At 33.9% G+C, this 14,849-nt stretch overlaps 1 protein-coding gene across 1 annotated transcript; it reads right to left on the reverse strand.

Annotated features, from left to right (window-relative positions):
• Positions 1-1,844: 1,844 nt before the first annotated feature.
• Positions 1,845-12,965, reverse strand: LOC147836204 (uncharacterized). Its single transcript, XM_087262120.1, has 6 exons — positions 12,754-12,965; positions 11,528-11,569; positions 6,726-6,872; positions 4,238-4,295; positions 4,057-4,123; positions 1,845-3,221 (listed from the first exon to the last, which is right to left on the reverse strand). The coding sequence occupies exons 1-6, from the start codon at positions 12,761-12,763 to the stop codon at positions 3,216-3,218; spliced, it is 330 nt and encodes a 109-aa protein (XP_087118246.1). The 5' UTR covers positions 12,764-12,965; the 3' UTR covers positions 1,845-3,215.
• Between the last annotated feature and the right edge of the window lie 1,884 nt (positions 12,966-14,849).

The following is a 14,849-nucleotide window of genomic DNA, read 5'->3' on the forward strand; positions in this document are numbered from 1 at the left end:
ACAACAAAAGCTACAATAGCTGGATAAGTGAAATAAACAGTTCTCAAGCTGTGGGATGCTATTGAACAGAATTAAAAATTTCCAGTAATGTTGAACATGTTACCTATTTTTCCAACCACTTCTGTACTATATAAATTTGCAGTGGGTTTTTGGTTCACACGTTAAGGTGTTGACGTGTGAGAGAGTGAGTAACTCCGCAAAGGCTGATTAAAGTGCAAAGGCCGTCCTTCGCTCAGACCCATGTTTGTTCAACCAAGATTTCACTGTCCAGGTGAGAAATACACAGATCTGCGAGGCTCCGAAAACCACACAGCGGCTGTAAGAAAGGCATTCCTGTAGTGAATGATTGAAAGACCCTCAGCTTTTCACATGGATTGCTTCGGTCTCACCTGAGCCTGCAACTTTCGTCCCCTCGGTTCACACCAGACCCGCTAGAGCTGAGGGTTAATGTACACGACTCTTTTGATGACATTTTATAGATACAGCAACAAGTTACTTTGTTTTGCCTTATTTTTTCCTGGGTTTGAACATTAACCTCCTAATAACCAGACAAGAACCTGACTGACAAATGGGCAAAGTCAAGCTTTGTTTTGGAGAGAAAGGCTTTCTGTCAGCTGTTGTGTACTTAAGGTCTCTTGGGGGTGAAAAAAGCAATGCTTTGTGAATGCCTCAGCGTTAGCAGATTCCATAGGCTTTTATGCTAACTATCTCACTTTACATTACATATATAAATGACACAATGGTGAACAAACACCTAAAGATCTAAAACTCACATATAACTTTATAAAAAATTAAAAACAACTTTTATTTTAGCCAAAATAAAACAAATAAGACTTTCTCCAGATTAAAAAAAAAAAAAAAAAATATATATATATATATATATATATATATATATATATATATATATATATATATATATATATATATATATAATCTATATAATCGGAAATACTGTGAAAAATTCTTGCTCTGTTAAACATAATTTGGGAATTTATTGAAAAAGAAAAAAATGGTGATAATTCAACAAATGGTAATAATTGAACTGTATGTGTATAAATATATATATATATATATATATATATATATATATATATATATATATATATATATATATATATATATATATATATATATGTATGTATGTATGTATATATATATATATATATATATATATATATATATATATATATATATATATATATATATATATATATATATATACCCATAGAGATAAAGTCTTATTTGTTTTATTTTGGCTAGAATAAAAGCAGTTTTTTTATTTAAACATCATTTAAAGAACAAAATTATTAGCCCCTTTAAACTATATTTTTGAATAGTCTACAGAACAAACCATCCTTTTACAATGATTTATTACCCAAACCTGCCTAGTTAACCTAATTAATCTAGTTAAGCCTTTAAATTTGACTCATCATGGCAAAGATAAAATAAATCAGTTATTAGAAATGAGTTAATAAAACTATTATGCTTAGAAATGGGTTGAAAAAAATCTTTTCTCCGTTAAACAGAAATTGGGGAACTTATATATATATATATATAAATATATATATATATATATATATATATATATATATATATATATATATATATATATATATATATATATATATATATATATATATATATATATATATATATATATATATTTCCGCTGTAAATAAGGTTGCCATTACACCCATACATTTCAAAGATCATGACATTTACAAAGTACAAAAAAGTTCAAAACTATACAAAAATAAATTCTCCAAATTATAGAAAGAATGAAAAAAAAAATACAATAGAATAAAAATATGGAACAATCTGTGCTTTGAGCATAGTCATCAACGTCAGAATTAAACTTGATTTATTTCTTAATTAAGCAACAAAAGTCCTTCAGTAAAGAGCAATAAGTGATTTTGTCCTTGCTTTTGTTTTTGATTAATAAATGATAAGCTCAGTCTGCAGAAGGAGTACAGTGCGTTGTCACTTTAAGACGGGTAGGGTATTTGTCGGTCACAGGTTCAATTACAGATACGTCTTTTCAGTCTGAACTTTTTATGTAAGTTATGTGTTTGGCCATTTAGGTAGAGCTTGAACTTAAAAAAAAGACTTTACATGTTATCTGTCCGTCTCAGAGGCTCACTTAATTAATCAAGCATGTTCAATGCTGCAAAAGTCATGTTACAAGATTGGACTGACTTACACATGAAACGCATCCTGACTGCCTGAAATAGGTGGGATATGACGCAATAATCGTTTTTCTCAACTAATGTTTTTTCATAATCCTTCGAGGTCAATATCTAAATTTAACTGTATAAAACAAGGCATTTAAAGACTCCTTGAGAGAAAGATTGTTGTGTCTGTTTGTTCAAACTACTTAAAATGAGCTTAAACAACACACTTTTTGAGGTCATTTTAAAGACAACTTAATTGTTTTATGTTCAATCCACTTAAATTAGCAAAAACCAATAGGTTAACTTAATTCCCTCATGTTGTCCAACACAAATCAATTGTGTCCAGCATTGTTTATAGTGTAGAGGTCAAATAAAAAAAATACTGGGTTCAACACAATTCCTTTATGTTGTTCCCGCACAAATCAAGGTAACTTAATCGTGTTTACAAATTTAGGTGGATTGATCATAAAATAATATAAAAATATTAAGTTGTTGCCAAAAAAACGTAAGTATTGTGTTGTTTCAACTCATTTTAAATAAGTAGTTTGAATGAGCATGCAGCGAAAGTCATTTAAAAGACAGATCCTTGATGGCCATCTGTGGGAATCTCGCTCCATTTGTTCGATTCCCGCTGTGTTGTTTTATGTAATACCCACCCATTTCTACATTATGTTCTTCCCAGTGACCATTCATAAAAGTAACAGGGAAACGTAAGGAGTCTAATTGAGAGGGTGTTGAGATATCCCACCCCTCTCATGTTCAGAGTTTTAGTGGTCCACACGGCCAGCTGTTCATGTTGCAGAACCTGATAATCATGGACCAGCCCTTCTTCTCGGCCTGGGCTGGCCAGAGATACCACAGACGAGCCCCATGGTCCCTGATGAAAGGCGTAGGTGGAGAACTTCAAGCTTCACAATGCAACTGTGCGATATACACCTTATCATCCACACTGCATCAGCTGTCCGTTGGTGGCAAGACAGAAAGAGAAGGCGTTCATGTGCAAGTCGGCAAAAGGCAAGTTGCAGGCCTTCTGTTACAGGAGGATTAAACCTCAAGAACAGAGAGAGAGAAAGAGAGAGACTTTGAACACTAGAACTTTACAGGCAGTCAGTTTTTAAGAGACTTTTCATTTTGTAATTTAATATCTTTGTTTATTTGTCTATATTTTATTCTAACATTGGATTACTAAGCGTGAGAACGCACACATGTTTGTGTGAAATGTGTGTACGGATGTTTTTCACAAATAAGTTTTTCACAGATAAGTTATGATATATATATAGGTGATGTGACACTCTCTATATGTAGTGAAACCTTAAAGCAAAACAGACGGCAAAATGGTAAAATGTAAGTTTGCGTATTTCTGGTTGGAGAAAGACGAAACAGAGGCTGAAGCCTGTCCCTGAAAACAACCGCGTAATTTATTCTTTCAAGCTTTGTTTCTTCTGAGCTTATCTGAGTTGTGTCGCATGATTGTGCTACTATAATTTATTTAACTGCAACTGTTTATTAACAACTGTATATATATATATATATATATATATATATATATATATATATATATATATATATAAACTGCAAAAGTCCTTCAAAGATTGATTAGCATATACAGTCCCTAGCAAACCTTATTTTGTAATAAACCCTATTTCTCTAGATTCAGAGAGTAACCCGAAAAAAGGTGTACATTAAGTTTATTATCAATGATTTACTTCTAAATATTGTAAGAATATTGGAGTAATAATATGCTCTTTTGTATCAAAGAGCAGAGTGAATGATATGAAAAGCGGGAAGAGGTTTGAGTTGATTTCAGCACTTCCATTGTATGCCAGTAAAAAAAGAAATAAATCAATCAAAATTCTTATAATCAAATAAATAAAGAACGGTTTACTTCTCTGTTGCAGTGACCTAAGCAGAAGTAGGTTAACTGTGATCTAGGTTGACCTCCTGCTGGCCCACTGAGAAAAAGCAGCAGTGCATGAGTGAATGAGGGAAATGAAAGAGGGCCATCCGGAGGACCAGTGACCCTGAGCAGGAAACACTACGGGTCAAAGGTTGTGACCTAGACTCACGGCGAGATGCTCCCTTGGCTGTTCAGACTGCCGGATTTACCAATGACGTTTTCTTTTCCTGAAAGAAACAAAAAATAAACATGGAAGTCATATCACAGTTGGGGTTGAGATGTACATAAAATTGACAACAATACATAATAATTAATATTATGTATTATTAGTGAGAGTAGTATATGTATCAATACAAAAATAGTAACACTTTACTTTAAGAAGCAATTCACACTATTTACTACTGGCTTATTACCTGCCTATTATAAGGATATCAACTGTATATTAGCACTAATTTGCAGCAAATTGGCAGTTTATTTATGGAGGACAAAACCTGCAAAAACAATAGATAAATAAATATGCAAATAAATTGATAACTTAAATAATAAATACAAAAATTCCAGCATAAATAAATACACAAATAAATAAATGAATGAAATAATAAATTCATAAATTCATGCATAAATAAATAAATACACAAATGAATAAATGAATTAAATAATAAATCCATAAATTTTCCATAAATAAATATGAAAATAAATAAATCCATAAATTCCTGCATAAATAAAAAATATGCAAATACATAAATAAATAAATTATATAATAAATTCATAAATTCCTGCATAGATAAATATGCAAATAAATAAATAAGTAAATAAATACATAAATTCCTGCATAAACAAAACTATAAATAAACACATACATATGCAAATAAATAAACAAATAAATAACTAAATCCATAAATTTCTGCATGAATAAAACTATAAATAAACAAACCAGTAAATAAATAAATAAGTAAATAAATCCATAAATTGCTACATAAATAAAATGACGAATAAATAAATATGCAAATATATATATATATATATATATATATATATATATATATATATATATATATATATATATATATATATATATATATATATATATATAAACACAAATTCCTGCATTAATAAATATATAAATAATTAAAGGTCCAAGCAGATAATTTATAATTTATAAAATAAGATTATTTATAAATTACACAGATGTTGGGGGAGTAAGAAAATGCAAAACTTAAAACGTTGCCTGTCAATCATCAGGAGGCAGACTTTATATAAATAAAAATTTAGCCTTCGATCTTTTTGACTGGCTTCTGATGATTGACAGACACCCTCTCATTAGCATGTTGAGCTGAGAAAAAGTACATATGGAACTACGTTTAAAAAGGAATAAAAGTTTGAATGGGGGTGGGGGGGGGCTGTTTAATTTATTTAATTATAAATCTTCCCACACTAATAATTATTTACATATTTATTTATCCAGGAAAAATGCAGGGTTCCACACAATTCATTAATAATAATAATAATAATAATAATTATTATTATTATTATTATTGTTGTTGTTGTTGTTGTTGAGGTTGTTGTTGTTGTTGCTGTTATTAAGAATTTCTATAAATTATTAACAATTTTATGTACCTGCACATGAATGTACTGTTAAAATGCTGGATCCCAACACAAATTGATTAAGTTAACACAATCGTTTTTACAAATGAAAGTGGATTGAACATACTGTAAAAGAATTAAGTTTAAAGAAAAAAAAAAAATAAATAAATAAATAAATAAATAAATAAATGTGTTGTTTCAACTCATTTTAAATAAGTAGTTTAAAAAAGCAGCAAAAAAGTTATTTTTCGAGTGAATTGATTTACAAAACTGTGTGAAGAGATTGTATGATATTGTATGCAATCGATATTTTGATTACATAAAACGATATCATAACATTTTAAATATTTTTTTATTTGTGCTTTTTATTCTCCTCACTGCAAATAACCTTCAGACTCAGTTGTGAGTGATAATTACAACGACATTCAAAAATGCTTTTGTTTTATCAGTATTAAACTATTAATAGATATAAAAAGTTTACAGTAAATTTCGTTTTAAGGTGTCCCTGTTACACATGTTTCATGTAATTGCCATAGTGATTACAATTATTATACATAATATACATACATGCATCTAGACCTCTAATTCTAACTATAACCATACATGTAATTAATTAATATTGCTTAGTACACTGAAAAAAGGTTAATTGGATTTACTATTTTTTTTATAAGTGGTTGCAAACACTTTATATGGGCTAAATTTAACATCCCAGGCTCATTCTAAATACATACCCCTATATACATTTCTGGAGAGCACCGAATATGTCCCATTTTTTGTGCTAATCCACCAGAGGCCGCTGTGCATGCTTTTTAAGATCTCAAATTTTTCTCAAGAGCCATTCAAGCCTGCTCTTCTTGCGTAAATTCACCAGAGGCCGATGTTTACTGACTGGCCATTCAACTGGCCCACCCTCCTCCTTGCCTAAACCCAACCGATAGTGCTTTCAAAAGCAATCCAGTAAAAGAAAAACCCTCTCGGCAGCCTGATTTTTACCACATTTTCAGATTTTACCACAGTCTCACCCTGTTATTTACTTGTTCATCTTATTTTCTGGCTTTCGTTTTTTGTCTCACCTGCTTTCTGAAATCGTTCTATGCAGACTTGAACCACGTCGTCGCAGTCAACTTCGCTCCACATCACAAATATGCCGATGTACCCGACGAGCCACTGGACAAACTGGTAACAGTGGAAAAGCTGTCCACACGGAGGTATGCGGTGGCCTGGTAAGTGCAAAAAGGAACACGTCATACCGCCCTGTAGCGTTCATTTTAAAAACAACATGCAGCCATACATACATCTGGCTACATAATTTGCGATCTCAAGAAATGTATATAGGGGTACATTTTCAAAATGAGAATGCTGGAATTTAAACAAACAAACTAGGTTTAACATTACTAACTGTAAACTCTATATAAATTGTTTGCAACCACTTATCTTAATAAAATGTAGAAAACCCAATGAATATTTTTTTTTCCAGTGTAGTACAATAAATAGATACTCTTGTGACAAAGACACCTTAAAATAGTGTAAATACTTTAAAACCATTTGAATTATCAGCACTTTTTTTTTAATGATCCGATAATCCTTGCATTAAGCATTTGTTTTCATACTTCCTGTTAGCCTGGAAATCTTTTTGACTGTTTAAAAAGTTGATCCCCTTCCCAGCCTTTATTTGTTCAGCAAGCATGTCTTAAACACTTCCGCTCTTCGGAACGCACTAAAGGACAGATGGCAAGCGCTTATGCCAGAATTATGAAGTCGATAAAAGCTTTGACATTTCTTTTTTGAAAGTTCTTGCCTCCTTTTTTCGGTTGGGAATTTGCTTATCTTCTTTTGGATTCATAAGCTGGAGTTAATGAGGACGTACGGCAAACTGCAAGGAGCCTCATTTATTGACATAACACTGATTCTTCAGATATCAGTTAAAACATGTATTAACATTTTACCTCTTGTTTGTTGTGAAAACAGAATCCTTTCCTGTGTCACATTAATCAGATCTGTGTTTTGTTTGTGTTATCAAAAATATTATATTTTGTAGTAGAATAAAAATGATGAGATTAAAGACTTGTTACTTCATACATAGAAACATTTCTGGTGTTTATTTTAATATTTATTACATTTATTAGATCATGCAAACTCACAAAAATAGACAATATTACCATTTGCATCTGCTACATACTAAATTGTATAGCATACGAAAAATTGGTATATTATAAATGGTCAATATATTATATTTTATTGTATTATTATTATTATTATTATTATTATTATGATATTGCATAAAATTATATTATATTATATTATATTATATTATATTTAATTATATTTAATTATATTAAATTATATTATATTATATTATATTTAATTATATTACATTATATTATATTATATTGTATTATATTATATTATATTATATTATATTATATTATATTATATTATATTATATTATATTATATTATATTATCATTCATTCATTCATTTTCTTGTCGGCTTAGTTCCTTTATTGATCTGGGGTTGCCACAGCGGAATGAACCACCAACTTATCCAGCATTTGCTTTTACGCCATGGATGCCCTTCCAGCTGCAACCCATCTCTGGGAAACATCCATACACACTCATTAACACTCATACACTATGGTCAATTTAGCTTACCCAATTCTTCAGTACCACATATCTTTAGACTGTGGGGGAAACTGGAGCACCCGGAGGAACCCCACGTGTATGTGGGGAGAACATGCAAACTCCACACAGAACCGCCAACTGTATATTATATCATATTATATAAAATTATGTTATATTACATCATATTAAATTATATTTTATTATAATATATTATATTATACCAAAACATTTATTTTTTCTTAAATGTTAATAAACCTGGATGAGGTGTGGGTCCATGCGCACCGAACCCAACCTGCAACCATCTTCATATACACTCCCCGCTTTTCGGTTTGCACGCACTTCCCCCCCCCCCCCCCCCCCATCCCTCAATAACACATATAAACTACTAACTGATATTTAACAAGTCTTTTGTAATTAATTTACCAACATCTTGTTCATTATCAATTACTAATTTATTAGGTAAAATTATAAATCTGTAAAATACAGTTAACGAGTCATTCATAACTTGTTAACTAAGAGCTCGTAAGTTATCTGTTGGCGATCTATAAGGCAGATTTATAAATAAATAACCAACTATTAACTTTTATTTAACAAGTCATTTACAAATCATTTACTAAATGTTTATTAATGATCTATTAACTAGTTATAAAGGATAGGTATTCTAAAGTGTTACCTAAAGGGATAATTTAGTGTAAAATAAATAATTTTTTGAATTGATTAAAGCCTCTTTCATTTCATGCTGCCTTATAATCTGACATCAATGTGTCCCAAAACTACACATTTCAGTCTTGACAGTTTGTTAAAAATTCATTTAAAAATCTATCAACTGACGCACAATCCCACTGACACCAAACTGTGCTGTTCTTTTCAGAGCACGCTGATATAATGCCTTGCGCTGACCAGATCCTGGTGGTTTAATCCTGTTATGAACTACAGTATACATTCATTTACTTCAAGCACACACTGTGAGACACACAGAGAATGATTCACGGGGCAAAGTTTCCCGCTTTCCCCAACACAATTCACATTTTAATTTCCAGATCCGCAGATTACTTCTGGCTCAGTGGCTGCGATCAACAGGTTGCGCTGGTTCATAGGTGGCATGTCCTCAAAAACACACACACATATGCGCGTGATGTCAGCAGTCCCCACAGAGAGGGGTCCCGCGGAGCGCGCCTTTTCTGGCCAGCTGTACCCTTGCTGCGTGTGTGTGTTTGTACGTGTGGATAGAGTCGGCAATTGGGGGCCGCATGCCACTCATATGTCAAGGGACAATACAAGGGCCAGGACAGATATTGGCGAACAATGGTCATCTGTTTGGTAGCCCAGAGACAACGCGCCCGTAAAAAGGAGCTGTCAAATTTATTCAAACTAGGCTGGCGGTCAGACGAGCTTTTGTTTTTGTCAATGGACAAGGTTGAGAATAATGAAATGTTGCCCTCATTTTCCAGCCTCAAATTGAATTACATATTCAACATATACTTGTACGTCTTCAAGCAGGATTCTATGCAACTGTCCAACATTCACGTCAATCTCGTATAAAAGAATTAATAAAATCTGCCATAACGCAGGCAGCCTTGCTAACACAGCTGTCCTTAGCACAAAAGCCCAGCTCGTTGTGTACCGCCAAACTGACCTGTACTGTACAAGGTCCCGAATAAATCAAAATCTCTATGAAGCTTCATGTGGTGCATGGGTTTGATTCTAGGACGAAACTAGAAGCCTTTTTTACAACACTAGCTCATTGGAGATATGTGATGAGCAAAAACATGCTTCAAAATACATTTGCCTGCAGTTTCTGGGTAAAACGAATGCTACTGGGTAGTGTTGCGCAATATATTGTTTCAGCATTAATATCCACAATAGTCACATCACAAGAAATGCAATGTTAATATATCTGTTTGTGGTCATTGAGCATTTCAAGAGTTTTTCGACATTTGGACACAAAAAAATAAGATGTTTAGAGCTGTAACAAAAATTAATTTAAAAAAATTTGATCATTTATACGATCTATGCAATATATATATACTTTAAAAAAAAATTATATTTTTATCTTGATCTAATCATTTTTTAGATATTTGAACGAGAAACGAGACAGAGCAAAAGAAGAAGAAAAACTTTGAAAAAAGCTTTATTTTATTATTCCATTTTTGTACGCGAGTACTGTTAGACTCTCCGGAAACCGTCAAATAGAGCTTATCAAACCATCTTGTGTACTGTATTCATATCACAACATTTATTGAAGAAATATAAAATATCGCAAAATCAAATTTTTCCAATACCGTGCAGCCCTACTACTGGGTGGTATGACGGTGACAACTTTTGTTCCTTTTCGCTCTGTTGATGTTTCCAGGGACATATTACTTATGAATCAAGAATTGTTTTGGCAATAAATACCACACAAAACAAATAACCCTTCTACGTGTACGATCACACCGGTGTGATTAGAATGTTTTATATATATATTGAGAATATATATATATATATATATATATATATATATATATATATATATATATATATATATATATATATATATATATATATATATCTCAATTATTTCCCGAATGATGTTTAACAGAGCAAGGAATTGTTCACAGTATTTCCTATAAGATTTTTTTCTTATTTTATTTTATTATTTCAGCTAGAATAAAGCAGTTTTTAAATTTTTAAGCCATTTTAAGGTCAATATTATTATTATTGGATTTAGTTAAGCCTCTAAATGTACCTTTGAGGTGAATTCTAGTATCTTGAAAAATATATAGTAAAATGTTATGCACTGTCATCATGGCAAAGATAAAAGTTATTAGAAATGAGTTATTAAAACTGTTATGTTTAAAAATGTGTTGATTTTTATCCATTAAACAGAAATTGGGGGCAAAATATACGGGGGGGGGTAATAATTCAGGAGGGCTAATAATTCTGACTTCAACTGTAACTGGACAATGTGCTTTATTCACATAAGTTACAAACAGGGTATGTAACTAGAATATCTTCTCAATCGATCATTGGGGCTAATCGGTCATGTTACATAACGTCTTGCTATGGGAACTTTAGAACCAAATGCATTCTAAGTAACGGTCACAATAAAAATTAAAAATAAAAACTCACGTAGGACGATTAGCTGGAATATTTAAAAACCACACATGAAATGGTTAAACATGTCTGTGATCTGTGATTAAATGTGTTTTCTTTGCACATTTAGTTTCATATAGACAACTTTTCCAAAGCGATCAGTTTGCTTGGTAGCTCACCTTGTACGGTGTTGTACTTCGGGCAGCAGATCGGGTTTGAGTCTGGTGAAAGACAGGTAAAACCAGGTAAAAAAAACCAATGTGAAATTGTGGCAAAAATTTCTTAATTTTTTACTTGAAAACACTATCGGTTGTATTTAGGGAAGGGTGCGGATCACGGACATGCACATGTAAATGATACGTATGAGAAAACATAGCCCATTAACGTATTTGAGATGTGCAATAATGTAGACAACATCCTCTGGTGGATTTGTCAACACAACACAAACCTTAGCCCTTTGGTAGGGGTTTCCCAATTCTCTTTAGCTTGAAGGCACGGGACTAAGAGGAAGCGCTAGATAGCCTTTGAAATTGAGAATTTTCCACGACCACACCAGAAACCAAAGGGTATGAAAATCTTCCACAATACAACAGCTACAATGTCAACATGGCTGCACACGTGAGGAGACGCACAAATGTAAGATTTTTTTGGCATTATTACAAATTTTTACAACAAAGAAGTTTGTTTTATTACATACATATCAGCGCTGGTGTTTTACGGTCATGCTTAAAAATAAATAAATAAAAAATTTTAAAAACCCGCTAAATTTCGCGATCTCTACTCCATAATAACTTCAGTATAGTAGTTCCACAACATACTTTTACATCTGTCACTCGATGACATTTGAATACCCTGTCAGAAATGTCTAGTATAACATTAATGTGGTGTTCCTGTGTTTACATAGATGAATATGGCCACGCTGTAAATACAAAGTGCAGTTACGAGTTTATTACCACAGTATATCGTTATGACAACAAGATGTTGGTGATTTCTGTGATTTCCTGAAGATAAAAACCAAAATATTGCAATTGGAATAATTACATCAGTCGCCAACACCTGTGGGTGTTGTAGCAGTGTCCCATTTCTTAGGGGTAAATTTGCAGCTCTTCCCTTTCACACTCTGTTTCAAAGAGCAAGGAAGTGGACGGGGTAAATAAAAAAATTAATTGGGATTGGGCCTATATTGCAGTTTCCAAAAATCTAGCCCTGGGCACATATTCCCAATGAGCCTGGGTTGGTTTTTTTAGGTTGAGTAAGTTTGGCACAATTATTCCTGAAATGTAAAAAAAAATGACCTCACTCACAAATATTGCATAATCGTTTTTTTGGAGCAGGAATTGGGAGCAGGCCATGGATTTTAATGCTGGCAGGTATAGCAAAGACAGGGTGGGAAATCATTCCTTACCTGGAAACATGATCCACAAGGAATGCCTCTCTCCATAACTGAATGCTCTGAACCTGAAGAGGCAGTCAACTGAAGCTGCCCGATTCAATTCAGCCCTGCTCTGCAGCACAGATCCCTCTATTGTCTGAACAGCTCTGCTTCAAAAGAGCACTCGGGGGCAAAAGGAGCGCAGATCACTGCTGACCAGTCAGGTTTGCAAACTTGTCATTTGTTGTGGATAAACGTTAAGCATTTAGCAATCTCCGGGCCAGAGTTTCACCAAACGAGGGTTCACGAGGGAACTGCAGTGGGCTTGTGAGTTGATGACAAGGCAAACTCTGTGCTCAACTTATGTGGGAAATGTTTAGATACACAACTGGGAAAGCACATTCAACTGAAATAAATCTGAATAGCTTCTCAAACTGTGATTAGCAAATGAGTGGATGTGTTTAATGTAAGAATGTAGTCATGGTATCAGTTGATAGTTGCTCGTAAGTAAATGGTTGCTCAGTTCACAATAAATGTTGATTATAACAAACTTCATTGATGCAAATGATAATCAAACAGAATGTGTCCAATCACACTGGCAGATTTTCCAGCACTTCAGTGAAGCTTTAAGCTATTCACCAATGTCTGAATGTTTAAAAGTGAATAAAGTTTTTATTCACAATAAAGTTTGTCAAAAAATAATTTCAACATAATAATAATAATAATAATTCTTTACATTTATATAGCGCTTTTCTGGGCACTCAAAGCGCTTTACACACAATGGGGGGATCTCCTCATCCACCACCAGTGTGCAGCATCCACCTGGATGACGCGACGGCAGCCATTTTGCGCCAGACCGCACACCACACACCTGCTGATTGGTGGAAAGGAGACAGAGATGAAGCCAATTGGAATATGGGGTGGGTTAGGAGGCCATGATGGACAAAGGCCAGTGGGCAGATTTGGCCAGGATGCCAGGGTTAAACCCCTACTCTTTTCGAAGGACATCCTGGGATTTTTAACGACCATAGAGAGTCGGGACCTCGATTTAACGTCTCATCCGAAAGACGGCGCTCACTGAGCAGTATAGCGTCCCCGTCACTATACTGGGGCATTAGGACCCACACAGACCGCAGGTTGGGCGCCCCCTGCTGGCCTCACGAACACCACTTCCGGCAGCAACCTAGCTTTCCCATGTGGTCTCCCATCCAGGTACTGACCAGGCGCAACCCTGCTTAGCTTCAGTGGGCGACCATGTGAGAGTTTCAGAGAGCTAGCTGCCGGCATAGGCTCATTCTGAAAATGTAGCCCTATATACATTTCTGGAGACTGCAAATTATGCAGCCAGAGCTATATATTGCTGCATTTCATATTTTAAATCAACTCTACAGGGCGTTTCTTTTTGGTTTCTTTTTGGTGCTTACCTCTGTGTGGACGACTTTCCCGCCGCAACCAGTTTGTCCAGTTAGTACATGCCCTCATGTACGTCAGCGGACTTTAGACGCAGAGAGGAGTTGACCACAACGACGGGGTATGAGTCTGCTGAAGAACGGTTCCAGAAAGCAGGTGAGACAAAAACAGATTCCAAAAAAATAAAATAAACAAGTAAATAACAGAGTGAGAAGGTGGCAAAATCTGAAAAGGTTGTAAAAAATCAGACGAGGGCTTTCCTTTCTCTGGATTGCTGTTGAAAATTGTTGGTTGGGTTTAGAGAAGTGAGTGGGCGGGTCAATCGATAAAATTGTTTGGGTTTGGGGAAGGAGGAGGGTGGGTTAGTCGATTGGTCGGTCGGTCAGTCAGTCATTCAGTCAGTCAAACACTCAGTCAACAGCGGCCTCTGGTGGGTTTACGCGAGAACGGCAGATTGAGATAAGTAAAAGAGTACACAGCGGCCTCTCATGGATTTCCGAAAACAAAAACTGCAAAAATACAAACCTCCTAGGACGCATTTTGCTGCCTCCAGAAACGTTTATAGAAGAAAATTTTCAGAATGAGCCTAGGTTGGCTTTTGCATTGGTTGCCCCTAAACTATGGAATCATTTTGCCTCTTCATGTTAGGCAGGTCAAAACCCTTTCTGTTTTTAAATCTAGTCTTAAAATCCAAAACTACTTTTTGGCTTTTAGTAGCA

Source organism: Danio rerio, chromosome 7, assembly GCF_052040795.2.
Source record: "Danio rerio strain M-AB ecotype USA chromosome 7, GRCz13ab, whole genome shotgun sequence".
NCBI lineage: Eukaryota > Metazoa > Chordata > Actinopteri > Cypriniformes > Danionidae > Danio > Danio rerio.